General features: G+C 40.5%; 1 protein-coding gene across 1 annotated transcript in view; it reads right to left on the reverse strand.

The window, feature by feature from the left end:
- ARHGEF38 (Rho guanine nucleotide exchange factor 38) overlaps nt 1–19,248 on the reverse strand; it is a 52,281-nt gene extending 33,033 nt beyond the window's left edge. Inside the window, exons 1-2 of the mRNA XM_070757932.1 lie at nt 18,130–19,248; nt 1,543–1,733 (exon numbers count right to left, since the gene is read on the reverse strand). Of these exons, the coding sequence (XP_070614033.1) occupies nt 1,543–1,733; nt 18,130–18,340 (402 nt within the window). The 5' untranslated portion in view covers nt 18,341–19,248. The remainder of the gene's footprint in view (nt 1–1,542; nt 1,734–18,129) is intronic.

Here is a 19,248-nt window from a genome sequence, read left to right on the forward strand (position 1 = left end):
ATACAGTACTCATAGTAAAATATATCTAAGAAAGAAGAGAAGATATAGGAATAAAACATATAAATGAAAGAATAGAAAAAGACATATAGGAATAGAAGAAAGTTATAGGAGATATAGGAGATATAGGAGAGCAATAGCACAGGGGACGGAAGGCACTCTAGTGCACTTGTACTCGCCCCTTACTGACCTCTTAGGAATCTGGATAGGTCAACCGTAGATAATCTAAGGGTAAAGTGTTGAGGGTTTGGGGATGACACTATGAAGTCAGATAATGAGTTCCACGCTTCGATAACTCGGTTACTGAAGTCATATTTTTTACAGTCAAGTTTGGAGTGGTTAATATTAAGTTTAAATCGGTTGTGTGCTCTTGTGTTGTTGTGGTTGAAGCTGAAGTAGTCGCCGACAGGCAGGACGTTGCAGCATATAATCTTGTGGGCAATACTTAGATCATGTTCGAGGCATCTTAGTTCTAAGCTTTCTAGGCCCAGGATTGAAAGTCTAGTCTCGTAGGGTGTTCTGTTTCGAGTGGAGGAGTGAAGGGCTCATCACTAAGTTTATCACACATCACACTAAGTAAAATTCAATCACCTAGTTTATGCTTCATTTATCTTGTAAACACAACTAGGTTCTCTTTCTAATGGACCCCACCAGCCAAAATTGTTTGACCGACACGATCCGAAGTAGTATCTTTTCAGTAGAATGAGTGCGGCGACTTATGGAGTAAGCTAGTTCTTCAGAGCTCCTGGACCCATGTCATAAAGGGCTTTCAAGATAATTTATTTTATTTTATTTATTCATTTTGTCCAATACACAATGAGGGTTTTAGTGGGTATATATCTATATACACATAGTAAAATACATGATGAAGGTTATAGAGGAGATACTCATAATAAAATATATCTATGAAAAAATAGAAAAGAAGATATAGTAATAGAACATATCAATGAAAGAATAGAAGAAGAGATATAGGAATAGGAGAAAGGTATAGGAGATATAGGAGAGCGATAGGACAGGGGACGGAAGGCACTCTAGTGCACTTGTACTTGCCCCTTACTGACCTCTTAGGAATCTGGATAGGTCAACCGTAGATAATCTAAGGGTAAAGTGTTGGGGGTTTGGGGATGACACTATGGAGTCCGGTAATGAGTTCCATACTTCGACAACTCGGTTACTGAAGTCATATTTTTTACAGTCAAGTTTGGAGCGGTTAATATTAAGTTTAAATCTGTTGTGTGCTCTTGTGTTGTTGTGGTTGAAGCTGAAGTAGTCGCCGACGGGCAGGACATTGCAGCATATGATCTTGTGGGCAATACTTAGATCTTGTTTAAGGCGTCTTAATTCTAGACTAAGACCAACATAATGACCAACAGTTTGAATTGGACCTGAAACTAAGCTAGCAATTGCATCCAGCTTCTTTGCTTTTCTCAGATAAAGGTAGAAAAGGAGCAGGGAGGGAGGGAGGGAGGGAGGGAGGGAGGGAGGGAGGAAGGAAGGAAGGAAGGAAGGAAGGAAGGAAGGAGGGAAGGACCAAAACATCCTTACCTGCCTTTTTTTCAATGGCTCAACCACTATTCTGATGCAGAGTTCCAGATCACTAAGATAATCTCTTTCTGTTTGAAGTATTTCTGCAATTATCTTTTGCCTCCTGGCCATCATTCGCTTAATCAGTTGTTCTTCGGTTTCCAGAGGTAAACCAACTGGTCCTACAGATCCTGTATGGGGTGCCATCTTTTCTGTAAACAAACAAACAAGCTTATGTTTTAAGAACAGGTTAACAACTTGTTTAGGGCTAAATGACTTACGCAAAGGAACAGCTGCACATGGGCACACAAATCTATAAGTTTGCAGCTGATATTCTATCAATGGTCATGAAAGTGATGTAGTAGCTTACTTTCATTCATTCATTCATGCATTCATTCATTCATTCATTCATTCGTCAAATACGTATTGGTGATATACAAACATATAATATTTATATGCATGATATTAGTAAAAGAGAAACATTAGGACAGGGACTGGAAAGTATTCTGGTGCACTTATGCACGCCCTTTATTGACCTCTTAGGAATTGGGAGAGATCAAGAGTGAATAGTCTAAGAGTAAAGTTTTTGGGGGTTAGGTGATGATACTACAGAGTCTGGTAGAGAGTTCCATGCACCAACTACTTGGTTACTAAAGTCGTATTTCCTGCAGTCGAGTTTAGAGCAGTTTACTTTAAGTTTGTATCTGTTGTGTGCTCATGTGTTGTTGTGGTTGAAGATGAAGTAGTCGTTGACAGGAAGAACGTTGCAGCAAATGATTTTATGGGGTATGCTTAGGTTGTGTTTTAAGACGATGTAATTCTAAGCTTTCTAAACCTAGAATTGTAAGCTTGGATTTAGCATTGTATGCAAATATGTTTATTGCCTTAGTTTAAACATACTATAGCACTAAGCTCTACTCTGCTTTTCTTTGATTAGATTCATCAAGATTCAACTCACTGACCATAATTATGGCATAACACATTGTGGAATCCTAACTACTCGGGTGTCATACCATAAAACATGGTTTGACTATATATACTCAATAGGAACTTTCATGTGAACAAAACAGATGTTTCTGAATTAAAGAAACAGCTGGTCCTCATTTTATGACCCCCTCATTTAGTGATACTTTGCTCTTGTAACAATGATAAAAAAAAACAAACTTTATGACCAATTGTCACATTTACAACTCTCACATATCTGCAAAGGAAAGCTGAAATAAGATCACAGGACATTTGTTGTTTCACTTAATGCCCGCTTCACTTAACAATCAAGTGATCAGTCCCAATTGTAATTGCTAAATGAGGACTATCTGAACACGAAATGAAAGCTAATCTTATCTTCTAATGTCATACTGATCTTTCTGCTCTAATAATTTGAAACAATTCTCAGGATAGTCAATATTATTTTTATACACTTGCTCGGACTTAACACTTTAGTCTTCATTAAGTGAAATGAACACTCAGGTTTATCCACCTGAATTAATATTATCAATATTGCTGTTTCTCTTTCTCCTTCCATACTATTTATTGTTTCCCCTCCAATTTGAATGCATATTTTTTAGCACATAAAAATATTTTATTTATATTAGAATAGAGATAGATAGAGAATAGAATTCTTTATTGGCCAAGTGTGATTGGACACACAGAGAATTTGTTACTTTATAATTTATATACTAGTTTATAAAGCACAAGTAATGTAAAGGAGAAACAGCTATTGTCAAAGAGAAGGCCTTGTTTTGTATTGCATAAATTAAACATTTGAAAGTAAGTCAGCGGGGATGTTCACAAGATATGCTTTTAAAAAAAATAATTTCGCCAGACCCATCCTTGAATACAGCTCATCTGTTTGGAACCCATATCGCATCTCAGACATTAACACCCTTGAAAATGTTCAAAGATACTTCACAAGAAGAGCCCTTCATTCCTCCACTCGAAACAGAATACCCTACGAAACTAGGCTTACAATCCTGGGTCTTGAAAGCTTAGAACTATGACGCCTCAAACATGATCTAAGTATTGCCCACAAGATCATATGCTGCAATGTCCTGCCTGTCAAAGACAACTTCAGCTTCAACCACAACAGCACAAGAGCACACAACAGATTCAAGATTAATATTAATCACTGCAAACTTGACTGTAAAAAATATGACTTTAGTAATCGGGTTGTCGAAGCGTGGAACTCATTACCGGACTCTGTAGTATCATCTCCTAACCCCCAACATTTTACCCTTAGACTATCCACGGTTGCCCTATCCAGATTCCTAAGAGGTCAGTAAGGAGCGTACATAAGTGCACTAGAGTGCCTTCCGTCCCCTGTCCTATAGTCTCTCCTATATCTTGTATTTCTTCTCTACTATATCCACTATAACCTTCATTGTGTATTATTGTGTATTGGACAAAACAAACAAACAAACAAACAAATAAATAAAATAAAATTTTGCAACCATACAGTCCTAAGTGGGAGGAAAAGGATGATAGGAATGATGAGAAAAACTAGTAGAAATAGAAGTGCAGATTTAGTAAAAAGTCTGATAGTGTTGAGGGAATTATTTGTTTAATAGAGTGATGACGTTCAGGAAAAAACTGTTCTTGTGTTTAGTTGTCTTGCAGTGCTCTGCAGCGACGTTTTGAGCGTAGGAGTTGAAACAGTTTATGTCCAGGATGCGAGGGGTCAGTAAATATTTTCCCCGCCCTCTTTTTGACTCATGTAGTATACAGGTCCTCAATGGAATAATTGAATAAATTATTGATTTATTGAATAAATAAATAAATATTTAATAAATAAATCAATTGAATAAATAAATAAATATTGCTTCACAGTGCTTTACAGCCCTCATTAAGCAGTTTACAGAGTCAAGGGGGGGGACATGATTGAAACATTTAAATATGTTAAAGGGTTAAATAAGGTTCAGGGGGGAAGTGTTTTTAATAGGAAAGTGAATACAAGAACAAGGGGACACAATCTGAAGTTAGTTAGTTAGTTAGTTAGTTAGTTAGTTAGTTAGTTAGTTAGTTAGTTAGTTAGTTAGTTTATTTATTAGATTTGTATGCAGTCCCTCTCCGTAGACTCGGGGCGGCTCACAACAAGAACAAGAACAATGTAAGAACAAATCTAATAATTTAAAAAACGCTAAAACCCCATTATTAAAAGCAAACATACACACAAACATACCATGTATGTTTGTGTGTATGTTGGGGGAAAGATCAAAAGCAACATGAGTGGTGGCCTTCGGGGGAAAAAACTGTTCTTGTGTCTAGTTGTCTTGCAGTGCTCTGTAGCGACGTTTTGAGGGTAGGAGTTGGAACACTTTATGTCCAGGATGCCAGGGGTCAGTCAATATTTTTCCACCCCTCTTTTTGACTCATATGAAATTTGGACAAATGTCTCCGAATGCCTATTGCAAATGCAAAACACTAAACCACCTCTCTCTCCTTTGTGTTCTCAGCAGAAAACCCTGGAAGAAGGTGAGATTAGTTGCGGCCACCTTCTGTTGTGAAATACAAGAGCTCAGCTTGCTTGTCCTTGGAGGTGCCAGGTTACCTGCCTGTCAACCTCTCCCTGGAGGAAGAAACATTGCAAGTAAGAAGCCTCGGGGAAACATAAAGAAAGCTTTGTGTCAGGAGTCAGGCTAGGTTTTAATAACAAAGCCATTCATGACATTTTTCTTACCCGGTTCAAAGGAAGAGGGGTATATCTGAGCAAGGAGATGACAAAGGGCAGGGGAGGGCAAGTGGTTTGCCAGGTGGGAATCCACCTGAGAGATTTATCTTAGGGATGAAAAGAGCTCAGATAGACCCGGAGGGAAGGCTTCTACAGAGGAGAAATAGTAAGGGTGTGGATTTTCTACTCTTTTAAAAAGAGGAATTAGTAAAAGAGAAATATACTTCCAGTCCAAAGCAAACAGTTTCCAGGTCGCTTTTAAAGTATGCAAAGACCTTTAAAAAAAACAAACGGTAGACTCCTTTGATTACTTAATATTTGAAAATATATGTGAAAAGGTAGATATATCTGTCTAGCCATTTTTTTTGGGGGGAAAGACACATTGTTTACAGAAAAATCAGTTTTCATGGCTTATATTTGCTGATTAACATTAATGATTTGGTGCTTTGAACTATATACATATAGTTACAAGGCAAAGGTTGCAGGTTCAAGTCCCAGTGAAGGTATGGCTAGCTGATGAGGCCAAAATAAGGCTGAAATAGATCTATCCTAGTCTCCCTTCATTTTCAAAATCAGCAAAAAAAACCCACAAAACCCCCGTGACACATACAGATAGAATTGTCGGCTATCAATAAAATTAACTGCCTTGGAAATGGTTCTGGGTTGGGCCGAGAGGCAAAAATATGAGCTGTGATGTTCCTTCAATACACCATATGTAGATTGTTCTGAGTTAGGATTTTGCCCCGTGTAATATTTTGAGTGTCTATGCGACGTTTCGGTGAAATCACATTCACCATCATCAGGCTAAAGTTGTAAGCCTCATGCTGCTGTAAATATAACTATATAACTATACAGTATAACTAAAAATATGATCATATGCTGCAACGTCCTGCCTGTCGGCGACTATTTCACCTTCAACCACAACAACACAAGAGCACACAACAGATTTAAACTTAATATTAACCGCTCCAAACTTGACTGTAAAAAATATGACTTCAGTAACCGAGTTGTCGAAGCGTGGAACTCATTACCGGACTCCATAGTGTCGTCCCCAAACCCCCAACACTTTACCCTTAGATTATCTAGGGTTGACCTATCCAGATTCCTGAGAGGTCAGTAAGGGGCGAGTACAAGTGCACTAGAGTGCCTTCTGTCCCCTGTCCTATTGCTCTCCTATATCTCCTATACCTTTCTTCTATTCCTATATCTCTTTTTCTATTCTTTCATTGATATGTTTTATTCCTATATCTTCTCTTCTCTTCTTTCTTAGATATATTTTACTATGAGTATCTCCTCTATAACCTTCATCATGTATTTTATTATGTGTATATAGATATATACCCACTAAAACCCTCAGTGTGTATTGGACAAAATAAATAAATAAATAGTTCCCTTGTATCTGACTCCCTTCAAAAGAAAATGCTGAAATTTATGCCATCTGAGAGTTTCCCCTCAGTATCAGATTTCCCATATATTTCAAGCAAAGAAACATTATAGTCAGTATAACCTTGCACAAACCGCTAGAGAATTTGAGACTGTTCAACTATTATCAACTCTATCAACCGATACCTATTTAAATAATCCAAAACTCCAGGGTTTTTTGTTTAAGTAGCTATATTGCAAGTAGCTGTGAAAAAGGCACCCAACTTTTACAGAAAATATTTGATTTCCATTCCTTGACTTTAGATTCTTTTTAATGATTAAATGAATGTTTTCTGGAATATTGGAAAATAATCCAATTAAAAAAAATATTAAAAAAGAAAATAATATCCTTATCGTGAATACTTCTGATGTGAATCTGGTCACCTGTGCCGTAATCCTGGCCTGCTCATCCCCAAGCAACCACCGGAGATAGGCAGCGTCTGAGCGGCCAGGATATCCCTCAATAAGTGGTAGAATATGCTTTCTCCTAATGTCAGTGTAAAAGGAGCATCTCAGGAGCATGGGTCCCTCAGTCTCCACCTCTCCTGAGCCACAAGGTCAAAATCTTTCAGTGGCTGGAGTTAATCAATTTAAGTAAATAAATAAAATTGTTTATCTGACTATTCACAAAAGGCTTCATAGTTGTGTATTTATTATATATTATAAGTTAAAAAGTAAGGTAAGTTGCCTTCCTTGTACTGCATTTTAAAGAATACATAATTAAAATGATCTCTATCTATCTATCTATCTATCTATCTATCTATCTATCTATCTATCTATCTATCTATCTATCTATCTCAGTGTTTCCCAACCTTGGCAACTTGAAGATATTTGGACTTCAACTCCCAGAATTCCCCAGCCAGCGAATGCTGCCTGGGGAATTCTGGGAGTTGAAGTCAAGATATCTTCAAGTTGCCAAGATTGGGAAACACTGATCTATCTATCTATCTATCTATCTATCTATCTATCTATCTATCTATCTATCTATCTATCTATCTATCTATCTATCTATCTATCTGACATATTTGCCATCCTTCTCCGAAGCTTTAGGCTTTGTTTGTTGGTTTGTTTATTTATTTATTTATTTATTTATTTGTTTGTCTCCGTAGACTCGGGGCGGCTCACAACAGTAATAGAAAAAACAATGTACAATACAAATCTAATAATTAAAACTAAAAACCCATGATTTAAAAAACAAGCACACAACGTACCATAAATAAACAATATAGGCCTGAGGAAGTTATCTCAGTTCCCCCATGCCTGACGGCAGAGGTGGGTTTTAAGGAGTTTATGAAAGGCCAGGAGGGTGGGGGCAGTTCTAATCTCAGAGGGGAGCTGGTTCCAGAGGGTCGGGGCCGCCACAGAGAAGGCTCTTCCCCTGGGACCCGCCAGCATATAAAGCAACATATAAAAGCAATGCAAAAACAATTCTAAAGCCCAATTATAAAACTAATCTAAAAATAAAACCATATGTAACCACACTCATTCCCATGGTCCCCACTGTTGCATCAAGTTAAGATTGATGACAGAGTGGAAGATGTATAAATAGATGATACATTGTTTCAAAATCAAACTTCAAGTCATAATCATTGGGTTTTTAAAAAAAAAAAATCTTAACATCTCATTTTGTACCATTATTAAGCTATAGTACAGTGATCCCTCGATTATCGCGAGGGTTCCGTTCCAAGACCTCTCGCGATAATCGATTTTTCGCGATGTAGGGTTGCGGAAGTAAAAACACCATCTGCGCATGCGCACCCTTTTTTCATGGTCGCGCATGCGCAGATGGTGGAGTTTCCGTGGGCGGCGGGGAAGACCCAGGGAAGGTTCCTTCGGCCGCCCAGCAGCTGATCTGCTCGGCAGCGCAGTAGCAGCGAGCAGACGAAGATCGGGGTTTCCCCTTTGCGTGGGCGGCGGGGAAACCCCGATCTTTGTCTGCTCGCTGCTGCTGCGGCCGCCCAGCAGCTGATCTGCTCGGCAGCGCAGGAGCAGCGAGCAGACGAAGATCGGGGTTTCCCCTTTGCGTGGGCAGCGGGGAAGCCCCGATCTTCGTCTGCTCGCTGCTGCTGCGGCCGCCCAGCAGATCAGCTGCTGGGCGGCCGAAGGAACCTTCCCTGGGTCTTCCTCGCTGATGCCCCCGCTCGCCCGCCCGCCGCCCGCCAACAAGAGGGGGAGAGATAGAGAAAGAGAGAGAAGGAAAGAAAGAGATGAGAGAGGGAGGAAGAGAGTGTGAGAGAGGAAGAAGCAAGATAGAGAAAGAGAGAGAGAAAGAAAGATTAGAAAGGAAGGAAGAGAGTGACGTCATCGGGTGGGAAAAATCGCAATATAGCGTTTCGCGAAGAACGAGATCGCGAAAATCGAGGGATAGCTGTATATCTATTTGATTAAGAGGATATTTAAGGATCCGTCTTGACAGGGAGCTTAGTTATACAATATAAGTATTTCCTACCCTATTAAAAAAAACAGTTTTTAGGCTTTCAAAAATACTAACCAATTTAATTAACTATGATTATGTAAATCTCCAAGAGAATGACATCTGAATAGAGCTTTTAACATGAAAAAGGAAGTTATAAAGGTCAACAAATATTTACATAAGCATTGTATGCCCTGCTATATTCCTATTTGTAACTCGGTCCATTCAGAACAACAACCAGTCATTCCAGAGGTTTATATTCCGACAGGGTTGGGGCATTAATCAATATAAGTAAATATATATATAATTAATTTATAGGAGCCTTAGCCATAATGAATGGAAACTAATATAAAAAGGACTACTATGCATCCATCCAGGCGACAAATAACACAAAAAAAGTCCTGCCTTATGCAAACATTGGCTTAAGGAAGAAAGCTGTTCAAGTAATCCATTGTGTTATTTTACTAACTCTAGTAGATTCAGTTCCTGTTTAAATTGCTCATGGGATCACCTACAATCTTCTGACAAGCAGTCAGAATTGTTAGTGATTGTGTTACTAATTTAACAACTGCAGTGATTCACTTAATAACTATGGCAAAAAATGAGGCAAATTCACTTAATTAATTAAATAATAATAATAATAATAATAATAATAATAATAATAATAATAATAATAATAATTTATTGGATTTGTATGCCGTAGACCCGGGGCGGCTAACAACAATGATAAAACAGCATGTGACAATCCAATAGTAAAACAGCTAAAACCCTTATTTATAAAAACCAAACATACACACAAACATACCATGCATAACTTGTAATGGCCTAGGGGGAAGGAATATCTCAACTCCCCCATGCCTGGCGGTATAAATGAGTCTTGAGTAGTTTACGAAAGACAGGGAGGGTGGGGGCAATTCTAATCTCCAGAGGGAGTTGATTCCAGAGGGCCGGGGCCGCCACAGAGAAGGCTCTTCCCCTGGGGCCCGCCAAACAACATTGTTTAGTCGACGGGATCCGGAGAAGGCCAACTCTGTGGGACCTTATCGGTCGTGGGATTTGTGCGGTAGCAGGCGGTTCCGGGGGTAGTCTGGTCCAATGCCATGTAGGGCTTTAAAGGTCATGACCAACACTTTGAATGGTGACCGGAAAATGATTGGCAGCCAATGCAAGCCACGGAGTGTTGAAGAAACATGGGCGAATCTAGGGAGCCCCACGATGGCTCTCGCGGCTGCGTTCTGCACGATCTGAAGTTTCCAAACACTTTTCAAAGGTAGCCCCATGTAACAACTGTTTTACTCAGCAACAGAAATGTTGGGTTCAGTTCTCCCTGTGCGACCCGTACCATGAAGCTGAGAATGTTGTCAAACCTGGTTAGAATCATTTACATATATTGTGCTATATAAACCAGGCGGCTGAATGAGTCCGACCAACTAACATTATCCAGAGGTTATTTGGTTGTGAAAGTCCAGCCACAATAGATTTACTACTCCGAGGAAATCCCACGGGAGGGGCTGAGAGCAAAAGCAGTGAGGAGAACTAAGTCTATATCAGATAATCCGATAAAAGTGGCTTAGGGCAAGTTTTTCACCGGTAGGCCTGACTAGAAACTGAACAAATTCTGTGATTTCGCTTCAGGGACTCAAAATATTTTAAATAACTAGTTATACTGATAAGAATTAAGTTTCCACATTGTTCTAACCCTGTTAGCCTCATTCACATATACCCTGTTTTCCCGAAAATAAGACGTACCCCGAAAGTAAGGCATGAACTGCCCCCACCCTCCCTGTCTTTCGTAAACTACTCAAGACTCACTTATGCCGCCAGGCATGGGGGAGTTAAGATATTCCTTCCCCCTAGGCCATTACAAGTTATGCATGGTATGTTTGTGTGTATGTTTGGTTTTATAATAAGGGTTTTTAGTTGTTTTATTAATTGGATTGTCACATGTTGTTTTTTATCATTGTTGTTAGCTGCCCCAAGTCTACGGAGAGGGGCGGCATACAAATCCAATAAATAAATAAATAAATAAATAAATAAATGAATGAATGAATGTCAGAGGTTTTGCAGAATTTGCTAATATAAGGCACCCCCGAAAATAAGGCGTAGTCAAGTTTACATACGGTACGATGGAAAAACATATGGTACCATTCAAAGCTGTTCATAGCGGTACCGTAATAATGTGGCTTCCCCTGCTGGCCCCTTCCATCGCTTTGTACCGTCCAGTACAGCAGACACAGTCTGCTGCAGTCTCACCGCCATTACAGTCTCCACTACAGTGCGTAGACTGTAGCTCCTCTGGTGGCCGGAAGCTGCAATAGCGGGAGTATACTGTTGTACCATATAAGTGCCGTCGTTTGTGTGTGTGTATGTGTGCCATACTGACAGGTACTGTACCGTAATCAGTGTACCGTATGGTACACTTTCTTTGGGGGGTGTCAGCTTTTCTGCCTGTGAATTTGTCTTATTTGAGAAATATAAGGCACCCCCCGAAAATAAGACGTAGCACAACTTTTGGAGCAAAAATTAATATAAGACAGTGTCTTATTTTCGGGGAAAGACGGTACTATTAAGCCATAATCCATCAACTGTAGTGGCTGGGGTCACACATCACTCTAAAATCAAAGCAAATAAAATAGATTATGGCTTATTGCAAATGCCCATACAGGGTTCAACAAAAGGGTCTCCTTTTCCATTCTTATAGTTACTTTATGTGTAGAATGGAGGAGGAATTGCATTGTATCCAGCGATGGGCTATGAGCCGGAATGCTAAATTGCGCTCGCCGCCGCGGCTCGTAGGTTCTTGCAGGACCAGCGCGATTTTGCTGCTGCACCTGTGGAGGTAGCAAATTTGCGCCCGTGTTTCAGCGAGGTTTTACCTGCACGATTTTTCTACCTTCACAGGTGCAGCAGCAAAATTGCGCCGGTCCAGCAAGAACTTACAAGCCACGGCGGTGAGCGCAATTTAGCGTTCCGGCTCGTAGCCCACCGCTGCTTGTGTCATTTGTATCCATGAGCCGAGGTGCCGCAGTGGATAGAGTGAAACATAGAAACATAGAAGATTGACGCAGAAAAAGACCTCCTGGTCCATCTAGTCTGCCCTTATACTATTTCCTGTATGGTATCTTAGGATGGATCTATGTTTATCCCAGGCATGTTTAAATTCAGTTACTGTGGATTTACCAACCACGTCTGCTGGAAGTTTGTTCCAAGCATCTACTACTCTTTCAGTCAAATAATATTTTCTCACGAAGTACTGCAGGCCACCTGACTGCTACATCTGTAGTAGTCAGGTGCAAGCTGAATACTACTACTACTGCAAGCTGACTACTACATCTGCAGGTCAGCGGTTCAAATCTCATCACCGGCTCAAGGTTGATTCAGCCTTCCATCCTTTCGAGATGGATAAAATGAGAACCCAGATTGTGGAGGCAATAGGCTGCCTCTGTTAAAAAGTGCTATTGCTAACATGTTGTAAGCCACCCTGAGTCTAAGGGGAAGGGCAGGATTAAAAATAAAATAATAAAATAAATAAATAAACAAACAAATAAACAAACAAACAAATAAAATTTTAAAAAAATAAAAAATAAAATAAAATAATAAATAAAATAATAAATAAAATAAATAAATATCCTATTTTTCATCTCTTTTCTGCTGTCATTATATACATAAAATGGTTAAACCTAGAATAACTGAAGGGCAGTTTTTGGGACTATCCGGTGATTACTGAAAGTATTGTTTGCAAGCAGTTCAGGGAAGTTTTGTGCTTTTGAGATATAGATATAAGAACAATGTACATTATTTTCCTCTTTTTCCCCTGCTTTTCTACCACTATTGGGATTTGCTATAGATCCTATAAAACAGAGGTCCCCAACCTTTTTTGCACCAGGGACCGGCTTTAAGCTAGACCAATTTTCCACGGCCCGGGGGGCGGGGCTTTGGTCATATGGGGGTGGGGTTATGGAGGGGTGGAGCTTAGTGACACAGCCCTCCACACTTCTCCACAGGACGGGGAGAATCAGGAGGCTCCTTTGGCGGCTGGGGGCTGCCTGGCTTTGTGATTTTGGCTGGGGGGGGAGTTAGGAAGGTCCTACTTCTCCACCCCCCAGCCAAAAATTCAAAGCCTATCTGCTGGATACGGGCGATGAGTGGGACAGAGCGGCGCGGAAGCCTCTTGCAGCAGCTGCCACAGCCACCGGCTTCCGCGCCGCTCGTCCCACCCATCGCCCGTATCCAGCAGATAGGCTTTGAGTTTTTGGCTGGGGGGGGGAGAAGTAGGACCTTCCTAACTCCCCCCCAGCCAAAATCACAAAGCCAGGCAGCCCCCAGCCGCCAAAGGAGCCTCCTGATTCTCCCCGCCCTGCCCGACGCCCCACCCTGTCCTGCATAATGTCCTCTGCCGGGAGGGCAGCGGCGCCACGGACCGGCTGGAAAACCCCAACGGCCCGGTCCCGGTCCGCGGACCGACGGTTGGGGACCTCTGCTATAAAACAATACCTGTAGCATATATTGATTAAAGCCGGGAATTGGAAATGGGGAGAAAACGTATTTCCCAATATCCTTTTGTAGCTAACCAGAAAGTAGTCTTAACAAACGAAGTATCTAGCAATGCTTTGTCGCAGGAAAATTCTTCCTAATTGCTCTGTCAATACCATACAATCCCTTTGCATATAGGGAAATACAACCTGTGTCCTATAGGAAGGTTCTGAAAATGGAAAGGATGAGTTTTATATCACACAGGCTATTGTTTGTCACTAGATTCCACTGTTTACTGGGACTAAAAGGCTCCTGTGAGGTTGCTTTAGGGCAAGGTTACAAACCTGTTCAGCATTATAACCTACATTTCATCAGCAGAGGGAATGTGAATTACAGGTGCAGTATTATTTAAGCCATTCTGGCCGCAATCCAAAATTATTCTTATCTAGCCTAACCTTCTCATACAAAATTAGTCTGGAGGACAGAAGGAAAAGGGGGGACATGATTGAAACATTTAAATATATTAAAGGGTTAAATAAGATCCAGGAGGGAAGGGTTTTTAATAGGAAAGTGAACACAAGAACAAGGGGACACAATCTGAAGTTAGTTGGGGGAAAGATCAAAAGCAACATGAGAAAATATTATTTTACTGAAAGAGTAGTAGATCGTTGGAACAAACTTCCAGCAGACGTGGTAGATAAATCCACAGTAACTGAATTTAAACATGCCTGGGATAAACATATATCCATCCTAAGATAAAATACAGAAAATAGTATAAGGGCAGACTAGATGGACCATGAGGTCTTTTTCTGCCATCAGACTTCTATGTTTCTATGTTTCTAATTAGGAAAAGTCCCTTTTAAAAGTAGGAAACCCGCCCCCCCCCAACTTTACAGGGATTTAGCAACTTATGACCATTTGGTTAATTATTCAAAGATAACGGCGCCTAAAACACGATTTAAGCATTGCCCACAAGATCATATGCTGCAACGTCCTACCGGTCAATGACTACTTCACCTTCAAGCGCAACAACACAAGAGCACGCAACAGATTCAAACTTAATATTAACTGCCCTAAACTTGACTGTAAAAAGTATAACTCATTACCGGACTCAATAGTGTCAGCCCCTAACCCCCAACATTTCTCCCTTAGACTATCCACGATTGACCTCTCCAGGTTCCTAAGAGGTCAGTAAGGGGTGTACATAAGTGCACTGGTGTGCCTTTCGTCCCCTGTCCAATTGTCTTTCCTTTATCTCATATATCATATATATTTTCTTCCTTTCATATATCTTCTTCTCTATTTTTCCGTATTATCTTTATATATATTACTTCATGTCTATTCTCTTCCATATGTATTGTGTATTGGACAAATGAATGAATAAATAAAACAATGGCATTGAAAAATGTACACATAAATCCATGCATTTGTGGCTGTTGTGGCATTTCCATGGTCATACAATCGTGATTTGAGTACTGTATTTGGCCATGTTTACAATGGTTGCAGTGTCTCGGAATTATGTGATCACCATTTATGACCTTCTCAAGGACTTTCCAACAAGGAAAGTCCAAGCAGGAAGCCAGAGTCAGGTAACAACAATGTGATTCCTTTATGGTAAAAATCCAATGACAGTGTCAATTATCCATGAATATTCTGGTCCCAACTGTAGTTGTAAACCGAGGACTACCTATATACCTGTATATATAAGTGTTCGGAAACTTCAGATCGTGCACAATGCAGCTGCGAGAGCAATCATGGGCTTCCCAAGGTATGCCCATGTTATGCCAACACTCCGCAGTCTGCATTGGTTGCCGATCAATTTCCGGTCAAAATTCAAAGTGTTGGTTATGACTTATAAAGCCCTTCATGGCATCGGACCAAAATATCTCCGGGACCGCCTTCTGCCGTACGAATCCCAGCGACCGATAAGATCCCTCAGAGTTGGCCTTTTCCGGGTCCCATCGACTAAGCAATGTCGTTTGGTGGGACCCAGGAGAAGAGCCTTCTCTGTGGCGGCCCCGACCCTCTGGAACCAGCTCCCCCCAGATATCAGAGTTGCCGCCACCCTCCTTGTCTTTCACAAGCTCCTTAAAACCCACCTATGTCGTCAGGCATGGGGGAATTGAAATTTCACTTCCCCCTAGGCTTATAGAATTTATACATGATATGCTTGTATGTATGAGTGATTCTTTAAATTGGGGTTTTTTAGATTGTTTTTTAATATTAGATTTGTTTACATTGTCTTTTCATTGTTGTTAGCCGCCCCGAGTCTTCGGAGAGGGGCGGCATACAAATCTAATAGATAGATAGATAGATAGATAGATAGATAGATAGATAGATAGATAGATAGATAGATAAATAGATAAATGATAAATAAATAAATATGTGTGTATATATACAGCCACACCTGCATGCAGTTATTTTAAATGTAAAGCAGTTAGAGTTGGACTTGCCTTGTTCTGTGAATAACAAATTAGAGTTTTTTTCATTTATGGCCTCCAGGGATTTAAGCCTGGAAAAATCAATATTCTCACTTCACTTGTTTAAGATCCACACGTGAAAATAATGAAGCAAAACGTTTCTCTCTTTCCTATTATTTCACTTCACATGCAGCCTGTCCCATAAAGTCCTTTTAAGCAGAACGCGTTTTCTCCCCTGCACTGAAAATAGGGTTCTTCGCACCTGTCTAAAATGTGGCTTTAAAGCATTGTGTAATTGTAAACAAACTTAATGTGGCCTTTAATTAAAAATCTTCCCTTCAGTGTAATGAGATAACTAAGTACCTTTCATGGTATTTCTATCTTATTGCTCTTTCTGAAACAACAATAAAAAAAGTATTCGCTGTGTTAAGAATTTTCCAGGTAGAATCTCCTCCTGATCATTGTTTCCAAGTATATTCCTAATATAAATATTTCTAATATAAATTTATTTATTCTTTATTTACTCATTTGTCCAATACACAAATACATAGGAAGAAAAATAGCCATGTGATAATATAAATGAGGGTGAAGGTGAACTTAGAGGAGAGGATATATGAAAGGAAGAGAATATATAAGATAGGTGAAAGAAAGGAAAGACAATTGGACAGGGGACGAAAGGCACACCAGTGCACTTATGTACGCCCCTTACTGGCCTCTTAGGAACCTGGAGAGGTCAATTGTGGAGAGTCTAAGGGAGAAGTGTTGGGGGTTAGGGGTTGACACAATTGAGTCCGGTAATGAGTTCCACGCTTCGATAATTTGATTGTTGAAATCATATTTTTTACAGTCAAGTTTGGAGCGGTTCGTATTAAGTTTGAATCTGTTGCGTGCTCTTGTGTTATTGCGGTTGAAGCTGAAGTAGTCATTGACCGGTAGGACGTTGCAGCATATGATCTTGTGGGCAATACTCAAATGTTCCTATTGTTTCCAAGTATATTCCTAAGAGCTCAGTAAGGGGCGTGCATAAGTGCACCAGCGTGCCTTCAGTCCCCTGTCCTAATGTTTCTTTTTTACTAGTATCATATACATTCTAGTATCATGCATCGGACCAGAATATCACCGAGACCGCCTTCTGCCGCACGAATCCCAGCGACCAGTTAGGTCCCACCGAGTTGGCCTTCTCTGGGTCCCGTCAACTAAACAATGTCGCTTGGCGGGACCCAGGGGAAGAGCCTTCTCTGTGGCGGCCCCGACCCTCTGGAACAAGCTCCCCCCACGGAGATTAGGATTGCCCCCACCCTCCTTGCCTTTCGCAAACTCCTTAAAACCCACCTCTGCCGTCAGGCATGGGGGAATTGAGACATCTCCCCCAGGCTTATATAGTTTTATGTATGGTATGCTTGTGTTGTATGTTTTAAAATTAATGGGGTTTTAGATATTTTTTAAAATATTAGATTTGTCCATTGTGCACTGTTTTACTATTGTTGTGAGCCGCCCCGAGTCTGAGGAGAGGGGGCGGCATACAAATCTAATAAATAAAATAAATATATATGAATATTACTATATCTTTGCATACCACCAATATGTTCTTGACAAAACAAAAAATATATAAATATATATAAATAAATAAATAAAATATAATATAAAATATAATATATAAATATATGGATGATTCCTGCCATCATTGCATTGTTTTTGAGACGGCTGGACTAAATACAGTGTTCCCTCGATTTTCGCAGGGGATGCGTTCTGAGACCGCCCGCGAAAGTCGAATTTCCGTGAAGTAGAGATGCGGAAGTAAATACACTATTTTTGGCTGTGAACAGGGTCACAAGCCTTCCCTTAACCCTTTAAACCCCTAAATTGCAATTTCCTATTCCCTTAGCAACAATTCAGATTATTACTCACCATGTTTATTTATTAAAGTTTATTTTAAAAAAATATTTATTAAAGGCAGACAAAAGTTTGGCGATGACATATGACGTCATCGGGTGGGAAAAACCGTGGCATGGGGAAAAAACCCGCAAAGTATTTTTTAATTAATATTTTTGAAAAACCGTGGTTTAGACTTTCCGCAAAGTTCGAACCCGTGAAAATCGAGGGACCACTGTATATGGATGATTCCTGCCATCCTTGCACATTGTTTTTGAGACGGCTGGACTAAGGAAAGCATCTTGGGTTTTCCCTTCACCTTCCCTCCCCTGCCCAATTTTTACCTTGTAACTTCAGGTTGTATTCACTCCTGTCGGACTGACTCCTTCTCAAGGTTGCAGAGTTGCTGTTGTGGTCTCCTGCAACGCCGTTGCCGCTTTCCACCACCGTGTCGGTCTTCCTCCTCTCTAGCATGTACAACCTCTGCTTGAGGAAGGTCAGGTTCTTTTTTCTGACCCCTGCACTTTCTTTTCCAGTAGGATCCCTGGTTTCCATTTCCAAGCTGGTGCTTCTTTTTTTCCCCTCCGGTGGTTGGGAAAATACTACTACGAGGAGCTTAGGAGCGAGGGGGTGCGTCTGCTTGTTGCGTGGGCAACAGGATCAGCTTCCTTGGAGGAACAGCTGACGTGCTGGAGAGACCCGCATAAGTTCGCTTCTTACCTGGCTCACCTGAGTGCCACCTTTACAGTGTAACTGGGCTCCACCCCTATGAAGTCATCATTTAGTACATTGACTGGGGAACTAGACACCTGTTACCTGAGAGGTTTGCCACAGCAAGTGTAGCATAGCAGCAGGGAACAGATCTCCCTTATTAACTTCTTTTTTAGAAGTCGGTGTTCATGCATTTGAATTTCTCCTTTTCTCCTTTTCTTTTTAAATTTTTTAATTGAATTTTAAAAAACAAACACAAAACACTGAACAGCAACACTCACATTAAACTTTCAATAAATTTGTATAAACATTATAAATGCTAAGAAAAAAACAGAACAGAAAAAAGAAAGACAAAAACAAATAAGAGAGAAGAGAAAAAGAAAGTTTCTTTACTTTTATCCTTCCTTTCTTCCTTTCTTTCTTTCTTTCTTTTACTTCTTTCTTTTTTACTAGTATCATATACATACTAGTATCATGGCATCAGACCAGAATATCTCCAAGACCGCCTTCTGCCGCACGAATCCCAGCGACCAGTTAGGTCCCACAGAGTTGGCCTTCTCTGGGTCCCGTCGACTAAAGAATGTCGTTCGGCGGGACCCAGAAGAGCCTTCTCTGTGGTGGTCCCGACCCTCTGGAACCAGCTCCCCCCGGAGATCAGAACTGCCCCCACCCTCCTTGCCTTTCGTAAAGCTCTTAAGACCCATCTCTGCCGTCAGGCATGGGGGAACCGAGACATCTCCCCCGGGGCCTAT

Source organism: Erythrolamprus reginae, chromosome 7 (genome assembly GCF_031021105.1).
Source record: "Erythrolamprus reginae isolate rEryReg1 chromosome 7, rEryReg1.hap1, whole genome shotgun sequence".
NCBI classification, from domain to species: Eukaryota; Metazoa; Chordata; class Lepidosauria; order Squamata; family Dipsadidae; genus Erythrolamprus; species Erythrolamprus reginae.